The sequence below is a fragment of the Amblyomma maculatum genome, chromosome 1 (genome assembly GCF_055883805.1).
Source record: "Amblyomma maculatum isolate TAMU_Amacu chromosome 1, ASM5588380v1, whole genome shotgun sequence".
NCBI lineage: Eukaryota > Metazoa > Arthropoda > Arachnida > Ixodida > Ixodidae > Amblyomma > Amblyomma maculatum.
In genome coordinates this window covers 396101948-396123144 of record NC_139344.1, presented here as the reverse complement: position 1 = coordinate 396123144, position 21197 = coordinate 396101948, and the positions used below count along the sequence as shown (strand labels likewise).

At 50.1% G+C, this 21197-nt stretch overlaps 1 protein-coding gene across 3 annotated transcripts in view; it reads left to right on the top strand.

Annotated features, from left to right (window-relative positions):
- LOC146208636 (GATA-binding factor 2-like) overlaps positions 1-20626 on the top strand; it is a 76025-nt gene extending 55399 nt beyond the window's left edge. For all 3 annotated transcript variants that reach the window (XM_084595597.1, XM_084595590.1, XM_084595587.1), the window contains one exon: positions 17555-20626. In XM_084595597.1, the coding sequence (XP_084451723.1) occupies positions 17555-17929 (375 nt within the window). In that variant the 3' untranslated portion in view covers positions 17930-20626. The remainder of the gene's footprint in view (positions 1-17554) is intronic.
- Positions 20627-21197: the final 571 nt, after the last annotated feature.

The following is a 21197-nucleotide window of genomic DNA, read 5'->3' as shown; positions in this document are numbered from 1 at the left end:
TACAAACCGAAAATAAATGAATCAGAGAAAAAAGTGAGGCCAGTTTGGTAGAAATGAGTAAGCGTCGAGACTTGCCGATTTGCATGGCAATAAAACAAACCGTTATGTTTTGCGCGTTCAATGGGATGTGTCAAGCAGTCGTGTTTCCGGCTGCTTAGTATCGAAATACCCGATTCAGGAACTTTACTGGTTGTCGCAAAGAAATAAAAAAAAAATAAAACATGCATATGACAACATCGCGTCGCACTCCATAAACAGCCGTACTAGTGCCGGCGACTAAAACTGATTAAAGCTGCTAACCAGTACGAGAGATGAAAAAGCGTTCTTTATGAGATAACTCAGAACGGACGCGAGTACTAAACAAAAGGAACCAGTCATTGAGGTAATTTGGCACGCTGATACGAGCACTTATCGAGCCAAAGAAGAGTAACAAGATCATCATGTCGATGAGGCAGCCAGTACAGTGGGATTCTGTTGCACGCTATACAGCGTACAAGCCCGCTTGTTGGTGGCAGTTTTGCCCGCGGGCTGCGTTGTCGGGCGGTTCCAAGCGTCGGCCGGAGCATGCCGAGACAGCGGATGGGGGGACCGGTCGATAGCGCCTGCGTCGAGTTCCGGCGGCAGAGATAAGGCGGATCGAAGTCGAGCGGCAGAGGGCGAAGCGAGGAGGGAAAAGGTCGATCTGTGGCAACCGCACGCGCGCTCGCGCGCGCGTGCTTAGCCGCGCGGCACGCGTGCTCCGCCGAAAAGCGCACCGTCGTCTCACGATGCCGGAGGCTGCTGCGATTTGTCCGAGAAACCTGAGAGCCGAAGTGTATCTCGATGAATTTCTCCAGCGCGCTGCACTACTGGCCGCGTGAAACGCTGCCTGTGACTGCAGAGTTGAGCTACAACTGTGTAATAATAATGTGGTTAATTGACCGTCACGTCATACATGATGACGAAGATGAGGAAGAAGATACAGGGAGACCGTGGTGACAGCTTTACGGTGCCAGTGGATCTTGGCTGCAGCATATACGTTGGCGGAGAAGGGAACACACGAAGAAAGGAGTTTGGTAAACGCTGATAATTACAGCCCTGCGGAACTTTTCTGTATGTGTACGAGTACACAATTAAACAAAATGTGATATGCGTCTCACTGTATAAGGGCTTCGTTCAAGTAGCAAACACAGGGTTCGCGCTATTAAAGATTCCCAACTTTGCTGTGCACCTCGCGCTTGCACTTGTACAAAGAAGAAAAAGGAATTAACGCATGAGAACCAAATGGGGATGAAAAACTTTAAACATATGCGACAGGAAGTTTTACCAAGTCGCTGGACTGCACTGTACATCTTTACATCTTCGGTTTTGCTCGAAATACGCATGCGTTAATTCGCATCAATAGACGGGTAAATGAGGCGTCACGGAAACGGTACAACCGAAAGAAGGCGCATAGTATAATGCTGGATTTTGCAAATTTGTGGTTTCTACCTTTCTTTTCCGCCGGTATAAAAGCCCACAACTATTACCCATATATCCTTTCCTCAGCAGCAGCGCAGACATCGCCGCCGACTCGGCGATACTATAATGACGTTCTGTATCATTAATAACCACCGCAAGCTCAATCACCTCTTTCTAAAATAAAAAAAAAAATAAATAAAAACGCCCGTATAAAAGAATTAAACGCCTCGACTATAGTCTTTAACTCAAGAATTCATCCTTCAATCTTTTTTGAAGTGCAGGATGAGAAAGACGAGCCTTTTTTCACCTCTTCAGTTATCGCTAAATCTCCCCTCGTTCCGTTAATGACTTTATTTTTACGCGTATGCACGGGTTGCACTCACGATGCTGATGGGAGTGCTTCTTCGGCATACCAACATTCGTGGCAAACATTACACGAACCACAAAGGAGAAAACAAAATATTGCAAAAGGGATAAAAACGGCGAACTGCAAAGAGCATCCGTGGCCTGGTCATCGCCCCGCCTACACCAGGCGCACTGCTAGCACAGCACAGGGGTATGCAGTAGAGGAAAGGGGGAGGGAGGTTGGCGTCGGCGGCTGCAGACGAAGAGCCGCGTGGCGCAGACCGAGTCGTGTCAGACCCGCGGGCGCCACGCTCAGCGGATGTGGGTTCCGCCGCGCGCAGCATCGCGGCGGCTGCGCGCTGCGGAAGGTTCATTGGATGTCTCCGGCTGGCAGGGCGCACGCGCGCTCCGGCGTCGCGCCGTCGCCACGACCTGGCGCCGTCCGTAACCCAAGCCAGAGCCCCGCCGAACCGACACGAACAGGACCGCGCCGCGCGGGGGACAGCGCTCTCCCGAAACCCGACCGCCTCCTTGGGGGCCTCCCCGAAGGAAGAGGCTCTTCGCGAACCGCGGGATTCTGTACAGAGCAGACGCCGCCGTCGGCAGAATGCAGACACACGGGTCCGTCCGGCCAGCTTGCCTTGTCTCCCCTCTGTGCGCCAGCCGTTCTTTTTAGTTTATCTCTGAAAAAACAAGTCGCACGAAGCGCGCAGTTGACGAGTGAGAGCGAGTTAGTTCCACTGTTCGCCGTGTCGCCTGTTTTTCCGCGAACGGCAGACTATCTGCCAAGGCCCGCTGCACGGGCGACCACACGGCGCCGGGGGTTTCGCTTTTGGGTTTGCTGCACTGATTGCTGCGTAGGACACCGTGTGAACGCCGCTGGAAAATGGGTTGGGGGGTGAAAAAAATCCTCTTAACAAGTGGCTCTTCTCTGTTCACGTGGAAAACGTCGTGCCGCGGAGACGTCGCGTATGCTTTTAGGCCACGGAGATTTAGGAGCACTGCTAGAGTTGCTTTTTGGAAACCGAAGTGGGGCAAATGATGTCCTTTTCGAGACGGACTCAGAGCACGTCAAAAGAGCGAAACGGTTGTATGAAGACAAACTTTACAGCGACCTAAAGGAAGCGTTGACGTTACTGGAAACAGCACCGGCCGCTCTGTCCTGTGAGCATTGTTCAGAACATGAGTGAACGCAATTATTATTATTTTTTTTTTAATTTCCGCTACAGATAGATATATAGTTAGCATCCTGCGGTAAGTTTACCTGGAACAGAATGCAGAAGGCTTCCACTTGACATTCTGGGACATCGCCGACGTGTTGAACACGAAGACCACGCAACTCGTTGTTCCCAAGCAGCTGTGGAAAAAGTTGTACAAATACAATGTACACTCTCTGTCAGAACTCTTTAAGGCCACATCGCTCGCTTGTGAAATTAATTCCCCTTGTATGTTGCATGCAGAAGAGCAATCAAAACACACTACATGCAGCAAGCTTTCCCTGTCTTTACCACGGTGTGAAACCGTCTCCTGATATTTCAAGTCCCTTAGGTCAATGATGCCGTGACTGTTTCGTCTATATTGCGCTGCTCAAACAAAAGCGCTTTTGCTTAGACTTTTGACTAAGATTGTATATTATTACAGTACCAAAGGACTTTGTAGAATAAATGCAGTATCTGAAAATGCAGGCGTGAAATCTTCGCTTCGCCTTTCTTCAGCTAAAGGGTTACGTGATATATTTCGCAATTTTTTTTGTAAGAAACGCGACCAAAGATAAAGAAAAAACAAAGGGAAAAAACGGCGGCGCGGTCCGCTGCCGATGTCCGCGAAGTGGTTCTCGGTACGAGCGGGTAATCCAGAGAGTACGTCGGCATCGCGTCGTCGTCGCGTTCGGCCTTGCCGAAGCAGCGAAAGCGCTCGCCTTCGCCTCCCGATCGCAGCAGAGGAGAAAGCCACTCTGGCCCACTTGAGCCCTTCCAAATCCCCCTCGACAAAGGGCCAAAAACAGGAGGTCAGACGACCGGACAGCAATCAAAGACGTCCCCGACATGTGCCGGCAGCTTAACTGCAGAGCCGACGGCCGGACCCGCTGGACCAAGGCCCCTTGGCCAAGCTAGCCCTTCGCGCCGGGCGCTATACGTCTCGGATGTAATCCGAGGCTACGGCTTTTACTACGGCTCCAAAGCTCCCGGGCGAAACGACTGCAGCAGTGAACCAAAGGTTAGCGATGCTCTGCTCTGTGTACAGAGCGCTTGGAAAGAGTTCGAAGCGGAGAGGGAGGGCAAGTCGAACTCCGCTTTCTGTCTGGGCCGCCGAGGCGCCGGACTCGCAATTAGTTTTGGGGATGCAAGCCTCATTGACCGCCGAGCTCCCGAAGCCCACTGGCGCGGCGCGGATTTCGAACCGTCCGTTCACTTCCTCTCACTCTCCATTTCCCTCGCGCCTGTTCCCGGCGATCGTTCCACGAAACATAGCCTGAAGGTGCTGCTTCGCTGAGCGCCGCTGCTTGTACTCTACTTCACTGGCATCGGCGTCAAGAAGGCGCCACGCCGTAGTGCTGCACGAGGTTCTTTCTTTTACGGCCGTCGGATGGGTGCGCATTAACCATCTGCATTCGTATACGGACACATGGGGTCAGGCTTCGATTGCCCTAACGGTCAACTGAACTTGCAAGGACTGCAATGAGCTCGGGAGTAAGTAAACCATCCTAAAAAGGCTCTGCTCGAATGTTAGCTCCACTTCACGACGTACAAGCGCATCCGAGGGGGCAGTTGTTTTCGAAGAAATGTCACAATGACAGCGACACTGAAGCAGTGAAACTACGAGCCGAGACTTACGACAGCTACAGTTTTTTTCGCCGCGCGCTGCACAAAGGGCCTCTGTTAAGGAGAAGCGCTAAGCCATCGGAAGCTTTGTTTGGCACGCTATATTCTGAGTCAACGAAAGGCGACCAAGCATCAATCAGCCTCAAGGGCGCGCGTTTGACGCGTGCGTATAATTTGGATAAGCCTGCTGTTTTCCTTCGACTGGCAGCCGGGCCAAGGAGCATACAGTAGCGTTCCAAAGCGCTGGCGCCCGAACTCCCACCCGAGTATACCGAGCGGACAGGTGAACACAAAGTGCTACGGTTTGCGCTGCAGACCCGTCGGGGGCATGCAGCAAGCGCAGGTCCGCGTTGCCCAAGCGTGGGGCGTGAAGCCGAAATACGACAACAGCAGCCAAGAAGAAGACCTCGAGAAGTGCGTTTTAGCACTTCTCGAGCAGCTTTACTGATGACGAGGACGTGGAGGAAGAGGAGGAGGATGCAGGGCTGTCAGCCGGCCGCGCGAGAAATGCGAACATGAGCGCTAGCTTTCGAATTTGGCTCTGGCACAAGCTGCCGCTGCTGTGCGGTTGCTGTATGTGTGCAGTTGGCGCAGCGGTGGCGGCGGGCCGGCGCATGCAGTAAGTGCGCGGCGCGCCTGCCTTTGTTTGGCCGCGCGGCGCAGAGCGAGATTGCGATCTCGGTGCGTCCCTTCCCGTTGGCTGGCGCGGTAGACGGGAGCTCTTTCTCTCTCTCCCTTTATCGGGCACCTTATCGAGCACCTTTATCGGACCTTTTTATCGGACGCCATCTGCGCCATTCAGCGGCGGCGACGTTGCCAACGCTCGCTCTTCTTCGGGCAGCAGGCCGACCGACTGTCAAGAGAGGCCGCGAGCGATTCTCTTTATATATGCTTCTCGCGTGAGTCTCCCCTCTTGTTGTCGCCCTCCAGTCTTTCCATTTCTATTTCCTTTCTTTTTATTATTTTCCTCTGTCCCGTCCTTTACTGCTATTCTTTCTTCGTCCGATTCGCTGAAAGGTGTCTCAATAAGTGCGCGCGCGGCGGTTTTGAGAAACAGCCACGGCTGCTGGAGAAATGAGCGGCGCGGGCTCGACAGAGCGAGGCAGTCGCCTTCCTCCAGCTGTGATGCCGCCGCTTCTGACCCTTTGCTGCTGCCAGCTTCTTGGTCCTCAGCCTCAAGAGGAGAGGGATGCAACTGTTCGACGGTGGAGTGAGAAAAGTGGATATAAAGAATTCAAGACTACTCTGGCCCCGTTGCTATATGGCACTCGGCATGCGAAGGCGTCGATTCGCCCTCTATACACAATGGCATGTAATTCAGGTAGATGCCCTTGCGTGGGCAAGTAGAGACGACGATTACTGAATAGACTAAGCGAAGAATAAGACGAATCATCATCATCAGCCTGACTATACCCACTGCAGGGCGAAGGCCTCTCCCATATTTCTCCACTTAACCCGGTTCTGTGCTAGCTGCATCCACTTGACCCCTGCGAACTTCTTAACCTCATCCGCCCACCTAACTTTCTGCCGCCCCCTGCTACGCTTTCCTTCCCTTGGAATCCAGTTTGTTACCCTAAGCGACCATCGGTTATACTCTCTTCGCACTACATGTCCTGCCCATGTCCATTTCTTCTTCTTAATTTCCACTAGACGAATAACAATAACACGAATAACAGCTAATAATTATAATACAGCCTCGTTAAAATGCAATGCTTGATACAAGGCCTTTAAAAATGGGGAAAATATTTGAGCCAAGTGTGTGCGAATAGCACTTATTTCAAACCCGAATATAATACGAATATTGTGTTCTCTGCTATCAAGTTGAATACGAAAAGTGACGCCATGTAGCCGGATTTGAATCGAACATTCGCCCTCTACAGGTCCCTTTTCTGTTGGCAGTGCCCTGTGGGGTGGCTTGAACCACCCGGCATCCCTGAACCCTATAAGAAATACAAAAAGCTGCTTTGGGACTTTCTGGAAAGAAACAAAAAATGTCTGGCTATACGTGCCTGAATGAGTTTTTTTCTTTTTTTTTAAACTCTGCGATCGTAGTGTTGTACTCACGAAGAAATTACCCATTGCTGCTGATGATTGCAGCGAATAAACTATAGCTATACACGTCTCAACTGCTGATGGGCAAGAACTATGAGCCTTCGAGGTCAGACACCACGGTGTTAGAGTTTGCAGTGGTAAATTACCCTGCAGCGTCCCGTAATCATGGAGGTCATAATACCCACATTACGAACGACGCAACACGAACGGAGTCGCGGCGTTGAACCGTGCATCGCGATTGCATGAGCATATGGTGTGCAGTGCTGCGCCCTACCATTTTTAAACAGTTGAAGAAATCTAAGGCGTGCATTGTGCCAACCTCGTACGAATGATTCGAAACCAATTCGTAAACTTGAGAACATGTGCGATTAGTTTCAGATAATTTTTAACGTGTGATAGTTAAAAGGCATCTGCGTCACTTTTTTTAGGATTCCGCGTTAGTGAAAGATTCAAACCATTATAGGTTGCAACTTGCAGGTAGAGCATGCGAAGGGACTTTTTTTTTTTTTTCTTTTTCGTTTGCGCTGGCGTTCAAATTGCATGATGAAGTAATTGACGAACAGAATTCGGGCTTCTCCTCATGGCAACAGTGAGGAGTGGAGAGGCTGAATAATGAGACGCCGCGGACGGTATACATTTCTAATTTCCACTACCTTAAATGCGTCATCGAATGCCACCGAACGAAGTGTCGAGGAGCTTTCCTTCAGTAAAGCTGTGTTTATTCGTGCATCGCAAACTTCCTAATGCGGGAAATGTTTCGGTACTGTCCGTGACGTCATCATGGGCTCCCACACTGAGCTGCAGCGCGCTAAAGCCGTTGCGGTGTTATAATTGCATGCCGTTTACGCCTCTGTTTCCTAGTGCTAGCAACCAAAATATTTCGCATCCAAATACAATTTAAACATTCGACCCCTTGATAACTATCGAATTCTAAAACCTGTGCAGTCTCCATTCAATACAGTTCGTTCAGCGGATCGAATCGAAGTGATTGGCTGCTAGAAATTTTGCACACTTTACTACCTTGCAGTTAATCTCATAGATGCAGCTCTCGAATATGGCCGAATTTTACTAGTTGGAAAGAGAACGAACCGGGAAGTCCAAAATGAATATCGAGAGTGTCGGCCAGCGTTTTTGGTATAGCCCATGTCATTGAAACTCCTCGCTGCTACCTGGACCACTAATAAGTTTGGGCTCTGAAAGCTCATAGCACAAAATGTGCCGTGGCTACGACAATGCAGGAACTGACGTTTCTGACGCTCCCCCTCTTTTCCTTCAGTGGCCGCGTGCGCGCATCTCGGGCGTCGGCGGCCGCCGGGACAGGGTTATCGGGTTGCAACCCCGGCTCGTCCAAGTGTCGCGGGGCATAAAGGGACGCCGCCAGGCGCCACGGCCCCGTCGACGCACAGCCGTTGTTGCTTCAGCCTGCGCGGGCGTAACCATGAGGCTGCTGTGTCGCGCGCTACTCAGCGAGTTGAGGGAAACCTGCTGTCACTTTTGAACTCGCACAGCGCGGTGCCGACGAATGAATGTATGCGCCTCGTACTATAGCGTACAAATATGGCGTTCGCTCTCTCCCGCGTAGGTGCTGCGACACTCCATTTAGAGAAATGGGATAATAATTAGCCCTATGCACGCTGATAACTTGACGTCTTTTGGAGTCAGTTCCGCAGCGCTAGACCAGACGGTCGAACAATATATAATTAGTTTCCACCGTACCGGTGGTGGGTATGTAACATAAGTTGTGGTGCCTTTAGTTTAGAAGAAACCTAAACGTAGTTAAGTTTTAACATAGAGTTAATACAAAGGCTCTAGAGGGAAAGCTGCCCGTTCACCCAATGCATTCGAGGGGTGACCGCGTGATTGCCGCCATTATCACACTGTTCATTGGTTGCCAGGTGAATTTTACTTGCTAAATCTGGCACATGAAGATGGTTTGAAGCTGGCAACTTGGATCGTGGGAAGATGGCGGCTTGCAGTTAACCGACGGCGGGCGGCTACTGTTCAGTAGGTGCTGTAAAGAACGGCAGAATCGTCGCGTGTGGAGCATTTCTTGTGATATATTGCGTCGCGTACCTACTGTAACATCACATAGGTGTCCTGATTCTTCTGAGTTGTTATCGCAAGGCCGGCTATCCCTGCGATTGTTTCGCGCTTAGCATGCATTTCGTCCGTCGAGCACACATGCATCTCCTCTGTGCCCGATCACCTGAAAATATGTCAGAAATTTGCTTTGGCGCAAGACGACGACCACAGTATATTAAAAAAAAACAACAGTGACGAATTCCACAGCAACGGCCCTTGGTCTATCCGGGATGGCTAGCGCTGCATACAGTAAATGTCAAAGGGTGCTCGTGTGTGTTTACTGTTGATCTGTTAGGTCTGCTCGTCTGCTCGCAAACATGGTTTCCAATTGTTCTACATCATTCCTTTATGGTCAAGAAGGTGCCTGAAAGATTATATAATATGCTTGAAACTTGAAAACAATGTATAGAAATTTCCTACAGTTGTGTTATCGGCAGCGGTTTTTAAAACTTTTGTTCAAACCTTTGTTCATTTTTGACGCAGTGAGCAGAAACTGTGCTGGCCACAATGATAAATTTGATGATGGCGGCGAACCAGTGAGAAGCTCGTTTCTCTGCCCAGCTTTCCCTCTAGAGTCTTTGTATTAACTCTATGAGTTTTAATACTGAACTGAATAACGAAACAAAAACAAGAGTCGACCTTGCCGGCCGTAGAGTGCGTGAGTACGTGGCAACGTATCCTTTATTTTTATCTTTAATTCTCCAACTAGTCATATCTACACGTTAACACTTCTGTTATTTTACAAGCACGCTGCATTTCATATCGCTCCCAACAGTAATCAAGCTAATCACAGACACGTTATGCATGGCCGGAAATGAGCCGTGTATATACACTCGCGTGTTTTATGCACCCTCTCCAAATTGGCCGAGGCTTAACTTCACCTAAACCGATTAAGACGAGCGGAAGAAATTTGCATGGCTTTGCTTGGCAGATTAGCATTGAGAAACTGGCACGCAGTTTGTGGCAGAGTGTTTACACGTCACTAATGCATCACATATAATTCGAGGTACACATGCCGTTAGTTAGAAACACAGTTGCCAATTATACTCCAACCTAACTAGCAGATGGATGCTAAATGGGAAGGGAAATAGTATGTACGACATCACTCTGAACGAAGCATGACGTCACAATTTTCATACAAAAGAGTGAACATGCATCTCGCGCCACTTCGAAGGTCCATTAGTGATACCATACGAGCAAACAGCGCGCCAGAGGCGATATTGGGAGGAGGCCTTGCCGCAGGGCTATCTGTTCCACTTGCCCGGCTGGCGTCACAGTTGCTATGACAACCAGCGAGACACATTTTTACTCCGCTCTGACAATCATATATATAGCATGCGCGATAATATAATTAGAAGGACGCTTAATCTTTGCCTTGAAGAGTTGACGCGAAAGTGTTTTTAGCACCGCCTTTTCAATGCGCAAGTTTTAAATTTTCTTTACTTCAATTATTTTTACTGTACCATTAGTACACATTCCAAACATACGTTAATAAACCCAATGTATACAACAACGCATTCGCCCTGCAGGTGCCCACTACAACGCTTGGCACCAACGCCGACCCCTTCGTACGCCACAATCGAGAACCGACTCGAGACTCTCATATCGGTTACGGTTCTGAGATCAGAACTGAGAGTCGATTAAAGCCAGAATCTGGCTACATTCTGGCTTTAATCGGATGAACAAGCCCAATACGCTATCGCGTAAAACCTCATGTTCTCGTGTGCCCGTTTTGCCTGAGTACTCATACTCTCTCACGTTTTCCACTGCGAACCGGAGTCGCACTCAGTAAATAACGCTCGTGCAACTACACGCCGCTGCTTCTATTGTGGGCCCTGACCAGTAAACATGTCCATACATATATGAGCGTATAGCATTCATGCAGCTCATATATGACTCGTCATCTTCCTAACCGGTGGTGACCTATGCCCGCAGAATATACTAGCCACTTCCCAACTCGTTCAACGCGCATTACAAAGCGCTACATCACGCGATATAACCGCGAAGATTCCCGCGGCGCACAAAAGGAGCATCGTTGCTCGGGTCTCGTGCCGCTGCCAAGAACGGCCCACTCGGCATTCAAGAGCAACGCTCCACAAAGGGGCCCGCAAAGTGGCGCCCGCTGAGATCCCAAGGACGCGACCTGTCGCTCTGGACAGACCACGTCCCTATCCGTGCGCAGGGACGAGGAAGAAGACCCTTGTGGAACAGCCTACGAGCATTTGCGACAACAAACGCAGCTCACGCCAAACCGCTTACCGCGCGCTGGACAAGGGGGCCTGACTGGCAGCCCAGACAACCTGAAGAGGTTGGCCGTTATTTCACGACGGTTCCGCGCAAAAGGGTTGCAAATATTTGCCTTGGGGGAGAGTGGGGGAGCACTCTGAATAGTGCACGCAAGCAGCGGTGCCTCCTCCACCGCACAGTTGTTTCCCTGCCTTGTTCCTCCCCTCCCGGTGGCTTCCCAGCGGGACACTGGCGGACAAGAGCTCCGCGAAAAGCGCCAAGTGAAAGTGGCGGGGGCGGGAGGGGGCTGACACAGCCGGTGAGCAGCGGTGGCGGCGGCAGCCGCCTGTTGAGAAACCAGTTTGCCCCCCATGTTTGTGTTTATTGATGGGCGTTCGCAGCGAGACAGCAGTGTGTGCGTGCGCAAACGACGCGCGTCTTCTCTCCTGCTGGTTGCTCCTTCCTCCTCGTGCTTGGACCGTCACCTAAAGCTCTCTCTCTCTTCCTCTCCTCCTGTATGTGCGTGTGTGTCCGTGACGGAGTGGTGGTAGCTGGGAGCCATGCAGCGGTGGTGGCGAGTTGAGTTGGAAGGACAGTCTCGGAGAGCGTTTTAAAAGGGTCGCCCCTCTGCCCCACTTGGTGGGGACGATGAGACCCGGGTTACGGAGAAAGCACCAGCTCCCCGGCGACGCTGTGAGGGACTCGCATCGGAGCACACGGACACAGCTCGTCTCCGCGGCCGGTGCCAAACCGTTTCTTTGCTCTTCTTTCTTGAGCTGAAAGTGGTGACTGCGCCGGGCGCCAGCCGTCAAAACGGATGGGTAGCGAGCGGCGGTGGTGGCAGAGGTCTCGCAGTTATAACGCTCGTCCCCGCATACAGTTGGCGACACCGTAGCGGGAGATGCTTCTGGCGCTTACAAAGCACTCTCGCTTTGTCCGCCCCTGGTCGCTGGAGACGATGACCTGCGTCTGCAGTGCTTCTCCGCCCGTGTTTCTTCTCCTCAGTGTATAGAAAGGCCTTCTTAGCTCGACTGACGGAAGGGGGGCAGCCGCTGCTGTGGCAAGCGCACAGTTTGACAACTTGTTCGTCGACCGTCGCCGCCTTGCTATCCTAGGGGGAGGTATGGCGCCTGGCTTTCTTCGAATGAGGAAGCGTCCAGTGGGCGTAGAGAAATGCTCTAGTCCTGCACTGCGCGAAGAATGGAAGGAACCAGGCGTCATCTGCAAATTGCTCTCTTCTTTGCCGGTATGCCCCAAGCTGTCCTTCTGGTTTCCCCCCCCCCCTCCTTTTTTTTGTCGCGTAGGCACCTACAATTCCGCAATGGATAAGGCTTTTAAGAAAAGTTCTGCACTGACAGCCAACTCGAATATAGCTGGTGTGTTTGCATAGCTGTGTCAAGGAAAAAGAAAGTGGGAAAAAGTAAAATCGTAATTTCGTTTTTTTTTTTTTTTTTAGGGAATCTAAAGCAGATATGCAAATGTACTGATTTGGGCTCTGCTGCCTAGCACGCATACACGCGTCGGTGGCACGAACCGCGGATTTACATATCGGGACAGGACTAGAAGTAGCGGTCCTGCTGTGAAGGTCCGTAACACGGACACTCGGACGAACAGCGAAGCGAATAAATTGACCAAGACGAATATTTTTGATCTTATTCGCTATCAAAGTTATGCGAAGCTTCATTGTTAAGGGAGGAGTCGCACACGCCTCATACTAGTCCACCAAGAAAATATTTACTTCAGCGTGACATTATCTCCCTCTAGCCAGCAGGCCGTCTCTGCCCCAAATTAAGGTAAATATGTCAGCGCGCTGATCAAATAACTCCCTTCAGGCTGCAGGGTGCTTCGCATGCCATCTGTTGCGGGCGCTCCCGTTCCCTACTATTAGAAGCCGCGATTTCTCACGCCATGGGACGCTTAAGAAAATACCGCGTGTCTGCTCAGGCATTCTCTGCTGCACTGTCTGCAAGCTTCATTTTAAACCTTCCAAATATATATTTTCTTTTACCACGAGCGGCAACGCTGCCGATGGTATCTGCTCATTTGCACTTTCGCCCCCTAGTTAAGCCACACCCAAATTCTCGCGTTCGGTGAAAGACTCCCCGTATACATTTTTGTTTTAATCTTCCGGTACACGGCTGAGGCGAGTGTCTCCGTGAGAAGACCGCGCAGGGACATAATTACATCCACAGCTAGGGCGTTCGGTACACGCAGTTGGAGCGTGTTGGAGGTATCTTTAAAAACGAGACTATAGGTGCGAAGGTTTGCTCCAACCAATGCATGGGCATATCTTTCTTCGATACGTGTTTTGTGTGTGTGTGTGTGTGTGTGTGTGTGTGTGTGTGTGTGTGTGTGTGTGTGTGTGTGTGTGTGTGTGTGTGTGTGTGTGTGTGTGTGTGTGTGTGTGTGTGTGTGTGTGTGTGTGTGTGTGTGTGTGTGTGTGTGTGTGTGTGTGTTTTTGTTTGCTTCCAATAGTAGCACCATGGTAGAGGGCGAATCGGCCACTTTTGCTTTTCTTAATTGCGCCCTATACTTTCATCGTCTCTCTCTTTTCTTTTTTGCATCTCGCAAAATAACAGTCTACGTTGTGGCAAGAGCTGCCTATATAGTACAGAAGCTCACCTCCTCCTCTTGTACTGAATACTGGGCCAGCCCCCAGAAAACGACCTCTAACGCCTCGCCGTTGCCTAATGACACTTCTGCGTTTGGCGGCGCTCCTAATGTGGCACAGAAAGAAAACATGTTGGCAAACTATTTTAAGAAGCCGCCTTATGCGGTCCCTATATGTATACAATGTATTCACCACATTGTGCGCAACAGCCTTCTATAATGCGTTCTGCGAGCACGCACTCTTTCCGATGTGGCCGGCTCATCCGGGTTTACCATTACCCAGGGGTCATATTGGTAACTGTATATTCACTTCCTGATTGCCACTTTTATCCCTTTACTATTGATAGATGTCGCTTGCGGTGCTATACAGGGTTGAAAGGCAAGAAGAAGGCCGTTCTCGGGTACCTGCGCCAAATGATAGGGTGACCAATGACAAAAAGGCAAAAACAAAAGCGGAATGATAGTGGAACGTTTAACGATATCTTGGACAGTGACAACCAAACCAGGAATCGTGTGTTAATTGTTGGTGTCGGATTCAGCTCAATCCAGTGGCTCGCTTGAGAATTTCATCACCGTTGGTCTGTTTGATTGCTCTTCGCACGAGTCATCGCTATACTACAACGTGACCTGTACCAGATACATTGCGGTAAAAGGGGTTCAAAATACCGCAGTTTTTATTTTTCTCCGTTGTACAGCGGTGGTCGGAATTTAAGGAGTGCGATTTTATGCTGTAAACCTTTTGTAGTCAGTGAGGTCAGTTATCTCTTCATGCAGCTGTATGAGCCACATAACTCACGTCGGCGAAAAGTTCGGTGTTTGTTGAGCTAAGTACAATAAGTCTTCCCACGACCCCCAAACCGAGAATTTCCTTCCGCTACTGCATATATATACAAATCGGAATCGATTCTATAATGAGCTAATTCCCAGTCATGCCTTCGCTGTGATTTTTTTCAAGTAGAAAAATTAATACGCGGGAACGCTTGTAGGAATCTTCACAGTCGCAGACATGATTTTACCTACCGAACAGCTTGAGCAAACCACAACTCCCAGCCGATTCAAGGAAAAGAGACGGACAACTTCCTCTTGACCCACAATGATGACAGACTCGTTTCAGCTTCCTAACGCAGATGGCGCTCCTGAACCTCCCGACACAAACATATTCCATCACGGTCGCCGAGCCTCCGCGTATTTCGACAACACGGCACTATCGGCCACCCTTGTCTACCGTTTTGACACACATAAGCTCTAAGGTTTCTTTCTGTTTCGCACAACAAAAGTTTCGATTGTTTCTTTCCCGACCTATAGAGAGACAGGAATGCAGTGGAAAAAGGCACAACGTGCGGCGGGGGTATCAGAATGTGAGATGTTGTTCGTGCGGAAACTGCCCTTGTTATACACATATCTAGAGCGTTGGCCGCGCAGGTCGCTTGTGTATTCCGGAGAAACACCGCTGCTAAGCCCTCCCCCCCCCCCCCCCCTCCCCTCCCCGTCATGATGCACGCAAACACTTTGCACAAGTGCTCGCGGCGTCCTCCCACAACCCTCATCCCAGCACGGTAATCGAGCGCGAACACAGCGACATACTTATGCGATACGCACTTCGAGGTTACACCGCCGGTCCGGCGACAGCAGCAACATCGGCATCATGGCGCCAAACCGGAGACAATGGGGAGCCTTGTGAGGCCCGCACAGTAGCGGTCGCGATGCTGCGCCACGGCGACCGCGAAAAAAATGCTCCTCCAAGCCCGGCATCCACCATTCCGTCCCTGAGTAGAAATGCGACGTTTTCCGGGAACCATGCAGGCGGCCAGGGTGCGATGACGCAGACGGCAGCCATTAACCGCGTCGTTAATGCTTTCATTCCTTTCTTCTTTTTTTTTTTTTTCTCAGCCTTTACGTGGTTGCAGTCAACCGTGGAAGGGGGAAAAATGTTGGACCTGTAGCATCCGCCCTCCCTACATTTATGCTTCGGGGACGTGTGATTTGGTGCCATTTCAGTGTGTAACCCACGCGATTTGGAAGAAGGTAGTAAAAATTGAGACAGATTTGCTGTCGGGTCACAAGTGCTAGTTTGTAACTTCTACCCACCGATGGGTTATAAATCAAGTTGCCCCTAGAGATGCTGCTGTATTAACGCGATGTGCACGTGTGATGAGGAACACACCATCACCGTTTTCAGCGTAAGCCTTTACTGATTTATGCTTCCGTCCGCTCATGTTATGTTCCGTTGATAAAAGTCTATCTGACAAGGTAAGTTAGAACACCGTTGGGTATAGCCTCCTGTGAGGCTGCTGTCTACATTATGCCTGAAGATCGACGCAAGACGCTTGTTACTGCGAGGACTAGTTCAAGATGATGATGATGATAGTTATGACGATATGGCAGCCATGCCTTCTGCAATTTTTCACCTTTGTATAGGGTTTGGAATCTCCGCGCCAGCATTGTCCACAAGGAGACATAAATCGATTTTCTGAGCGCGCGAATTTGGTAGTTGCGCCTGCTGGAATTCAGCGTTCATGCAACAATTTCTCGTCAACGTGCTGAGCTGCGACATTCGTAACGCATTTCGGGGGCAGAAGGAAATATATAGCAGCACAAACTTCATTGTTTCGCTTTCTGGAAGGCTCCACTATACGCCAGGCTCGGATTTCTACGAATCGGGGCGCGCAGATCTCTGGGTGGTCTTTTTCTACGAATATCTTGCTCATCAGCAACACTGTCCAAATGCTAACAGCCACTTAGCTAACCCTCGACTGCACGAGCGATCCTCTGGAGCATACAATGGACCTTAAGTTATGGGGGGGAAAATATTCTGAAATTTATACAAGGCCAGCCATGCGGATCATCGGTCTGCGTAACAAAGACCCAAAAAGCACCGCCGGCGGCTTACGCCCAGAAAGGGCTGCCCCTCATTGAAATTCAGCTCCGTCGCCACGGGGATGACCCCCCCCCCCCCCCCCCCCTCTCCAATGTCTCTCTCTTCAGTGCGGCTTCTTAGCTGCGCAGAAGTGAAAATAGTCTCGACGCAGAGACAATGCGGCTCCACGTTACGCTCGGAAGAGAAAGGGCAGGTTTTCTCTTTAGGGTTCTTCGCTGTCCGTCGGCGACAGGGTTCTCACATGCTGCGGCGCAGCAACGCGCGGACCGGTCCCACACTGGGAGTACGGCAACCACGACCGCAGCGGCTCTTCTGTGCTCGCGCGGCATCCGTTCCCATGGGTACACACAGTCCGCCGCCCTCAGTGTACGTGTATTACGATGCTGCTCCCCTGCTTGTTGCTTTCTGCCGGCGAAGCGATGACGACGAAGACCCGATCGTAAATTGGCTTCCCTGCGCGGCCTTGAATTCGTTCCCTGGCCGCATCCCCGGCCTTTCCGGAGGAGGCACGACTGTAGCTTCCCCCGCGTGTTAACGCCGGTATATATACCGGCTCGTTGGGCGAAGAAGCCATTCTGTGGCTTATTTAATTTTTCTCTTTTTAGGAGGCCCGCCACTCGCCGCAGGACATCGTTTGCGCAAAGCGAAGCCTAATGGGTGCATCGTCCGTGACATTAGGATTACCTCCGGATAGCGCGCTCCCTTTACTTGAATGCGTTCACATCTAAGCTGCCCAACTACACACGACAACGTTTGCATTGCACCCAGATGGAATGTAGCAGTAATACCAGTGGTCATTGCGACGTTCCTGTTCACGGCGCATTTCTTTGGAGCACCGCGGGTGGTAGTCGCGTTACATGCACTCCTTTTCACAAAATATAGAGCCTATGCGCGGTTGGTTTCTACGTCTTTCGCATGGGAGTCTTCTGGCATCCGTGGGAGTTTTAAGTTTCGGACAGGTAGAGACGATATAGTTTTGCTTACCTGTAAAGATGGTACAACGAGCCACACGCATAGCCTAAATGAAAGGTATACTCTTGGGGTATTTACTTCTGACAATGCTTTAGTACTATGCCTGATGCCTCCTCTGTCTGTGCAGGTGAACCGGCCGCTGACGATGAAAAAGGAGGGCATCCAGACGCGGAACCGCAAGCTGTCCTCCAAGAGCAAGAAGAAGAAAGGCGGTGCCACTGGTCTGGCCATGGGGTTGCCGGACTGCATCAAGCCGCTGGACAAGGGCTTCTCCAGCTTTTCGCCCGCGGGCCACCAGTTCGCGTCGTCCATGTCCATGACCATGAACCACTACATGCACCAGGGCAACATGAACATGCCCATCTCTATGGGCGGCACCTTCGTCACCTCGCCGCCCATGCACATGACCTCGGCCACGGGCCTGTCCAGTCTGGGGCTGGGCCCTTCCACCGCAGGCCTCGGCCTAGCTGCCTCCAACAGTATGGTGGGCGCGATGGCCTAGCAGCAGCTGCAGCAGCGCCGCCCCTCGTGTCGTGACTCTGAAGGCAGCAGCGTCGCCGACGCAACGTGCAACACGAACTGTCCGCCGTGAAGCGACGATGGATCATCCCCTCACGTACACATGCACACTGTGAATGCGAACGCTTTTTGGGACCCGTCGCGACAACCTGTACATACATATACGAAGGCGACGAAACGACGCACGGAGCAGGACTGGACATCATGAGACACACACACAGAGATAAAGAGCTATAGTATATAATCTAATCTATCTTTCATCACAAAGTACGTACTGCTGCGGTGTGTATGTGCGTGTGCGTGCGTGCCTTCTGCCGCCCAAGCTCAGCGCGGAGTGACGATTCGTGAGTGGACAACTGTGGTGGACAGGCCAAACGCCAAACGCGAGGGGCTCCCCGGACAGTGCACGCCCGCATAACAGCCGCGGGCACCGCTGACGGACCGTGCTGCTTGCTTACAAGTGTGTTCTCTAGGCACTGAGTGCGCGCAGTGTGCATGCACGGTGTCCAGTCACTAGCGCTGGTTTTATGCGCGCTATACTGTGCACCACTTTTTTGCGCGCTTCTGTCGCAAGATCAGTCAGCGACGTTCTTCTGTGTTGCTGATTTCTGTTCTGATGTGGTTTGGCGTGAGCACAGAGATGCACTTTCAAATGCGGTGTAAAGTTGTTTTATCGAGGACACCTTGAAAAGCGGCGCAAAGTTATCCGGAAGAAATTCATGGACACAAAAGAACACCTGTTATGTCATCAGTGAATTCTCGTAGCAGTCTGGTATATATGTGCGCCAGAATTATGCAATGACACTATCAATTTGCCTTGGATCCTCTGCATAAGGCCACTTGAATGCTCGTCAATTGTTGTGACGCACTGAATATGTAAATCATCGCTGAGAAGCAATTCAAACCTCTGTGTGCTCGTGTGTGTTGTCCATCTTCCCAGTTACTAAGTACGAATTGAAACAAAGTTTGCATACTATATCAAACTTGAAACCTCAACGAAATTTAAATTCGCTGCCCGCATAAAATACGCGACATTTGCATGCAAATATGCGCATCCCCTTGTGCTCGCGCCGAAGCGCCTTTCCCGTCTCCGTGTAGAACGACTGACACTCTGTAGCGTGAGGCAGTGTGCGAACTACGCGCGCCAGCACCGTGTCCTCTATAAGCGTCGTATTCCCACTCTAGCGAAAGGCCTTCGCAATGGAGACGCCAGTTTGGTAAGGTGCGATTCTAAGCACACGTGCACAAAGGAATGAGAAGTAAGCTCGCTGCTGCAGTTCGCCATTGGAAGCCATCAAAGCACGGCATGCCCGTCCTGGGAGCACCCCTCACGCTCACGCACACTGTAGTGATCACCAGCCTGAAGCCGCAGATCACCGGAACATGAACAGGTACGGCACACGTTCGCCCAGCAGCAGCGCCACACAAACACACACGTTGTTGGCCTCCAATTTTCGACCGCAGTCAGTTTCCCGCCACTGGGAACTCTGTAGGGATCGTCGAAGCGTTTTGTGTTATATATGTTCTCATGAGCGATATATTTTTTTTTTCCTCTTGTGGAAGGCGACCGAAGCTAGTTCGCTTTTTTTTTTCTGTCTTCGCTTAGTCTGAACAAGTGTTCGAACGCGCTTAAACGAGTCCTGTTTTGTACTAATTCGTAAACAATATATTTTAGATGAATGAAAGCTACAGGTGTGCCGACGAGCTGCGCCCTAAAGCTGTGAATTTATTGCTGATCTCTCCGAACATTGCGACCGTAGATGTCGTTATTGTGGCGTTTGTCCAGTGCAATCTTTTGTTTTTTCTCTTTCTCTTCGCGCTTAGAGCAACAGTAATGTCACAGGAGGCTGCTGAACTTATTTCGGAAATACTTCCTATCAGGTTATGAAACATGCGCCCAGTTAAGTTCAAGTCGTACTAATGAGCATTCGAAGAATTTTTAAATCAGTCTGTCGTATTGAATGCCTAATAACAGTCCTTGGATGTCTTATTTTACTAGGAAGTTTATATACTCATGCTGAATAAATTTCTAGGCACTTTAAAGAAAGGAGTGGACCATTATCTATAAAGCTATTGGATTTAAATTGCTATCCCACTCCTGGGTTTAATATCCAGGCATCTTTCATCACAAAGTACGTACTGCTGCGGCCTAAACATGGTGGAGAAGCAAACGTCACTGTACGTGAGACAAATAGGAAGACAGTGTAGAAATAAAAATTCAATTTTACACGTTTACAACATCTCTTCAGGACTTCATCAAAACCACAACAAGCCAGCGCTCGTAATAGAAGGGCTACAAGAAGCTGATAAAAAGGAAGCGCCAGTTCGGTCCGCCTTCAATACTGTGTTCAAATATTTGTTATAGTTCAGTGACTTTAGAGGTGTAGCTATTTAAGTCTTTTTGCAGTCACTGTGGCCGGTGGTCGTTCGAAAGACCGTCGAATGGGTGACAAAAAGGAAGAAATAAATTTTAAGGCTTTTTTTTTTTTTGTATGCGAGTGTGTGCATGCGTGTGTGTGAGAGAAAGAGATGATGTGTAAATATTTCGCAATGTGAAGGGACGCCATAATGTCGCCGACCTGTCGAAGCGTGGCGGAACTGGAGTTTTCCCGCTCCGCCTGCACCTCATGACTGGAAATAAACAAGACCAGGTGCTATGAAAAAAAAGCAACACATGCAATCTGTCTCATGTCTTCGTTCCATTGCCTTAGTGGCCACGTGTATTTATCACCCATGGATGGATCCTCATTATTAAGGTGAAAGCCTTTAATGGCTCATGCTGTCGTGGACAAAATGTGTCCCGTTTTTGCGGCGTTCTGATTGACCGAGGCAGTATGACGTCATAGTGGCCTCGACCAATCACAGAGCACCACTATGCGCGAATGCGTGCCTTATATGGCTATATGTCAATCAATGAGCAATTACTAATCAATAACTGCTTAATGAAGTAATCAATTAATTTACCTACTTAATTACTAATTAGTTGATTACTACTTAGATAAATACTAATTAGTGCCAATTGCGTAGCGGAATTCGGCACTCAAGCTTTCGCCTTTCACTACTTTAGTCGCTAAAGTCCTCGTAATTTTTTTCGAAGTTCACTTAGCTTGAACTTCCGGTTTATTATAGAACCGACAATCTGGATCGCACCAACGGCAAGTGTATAGAAAGGAACCCCTAAATTCGAATTTCACATGATGCAAGCAAAGTTTTTTTTCTCTTTCGTGTTCAAATTATGTTTCGAAACATTA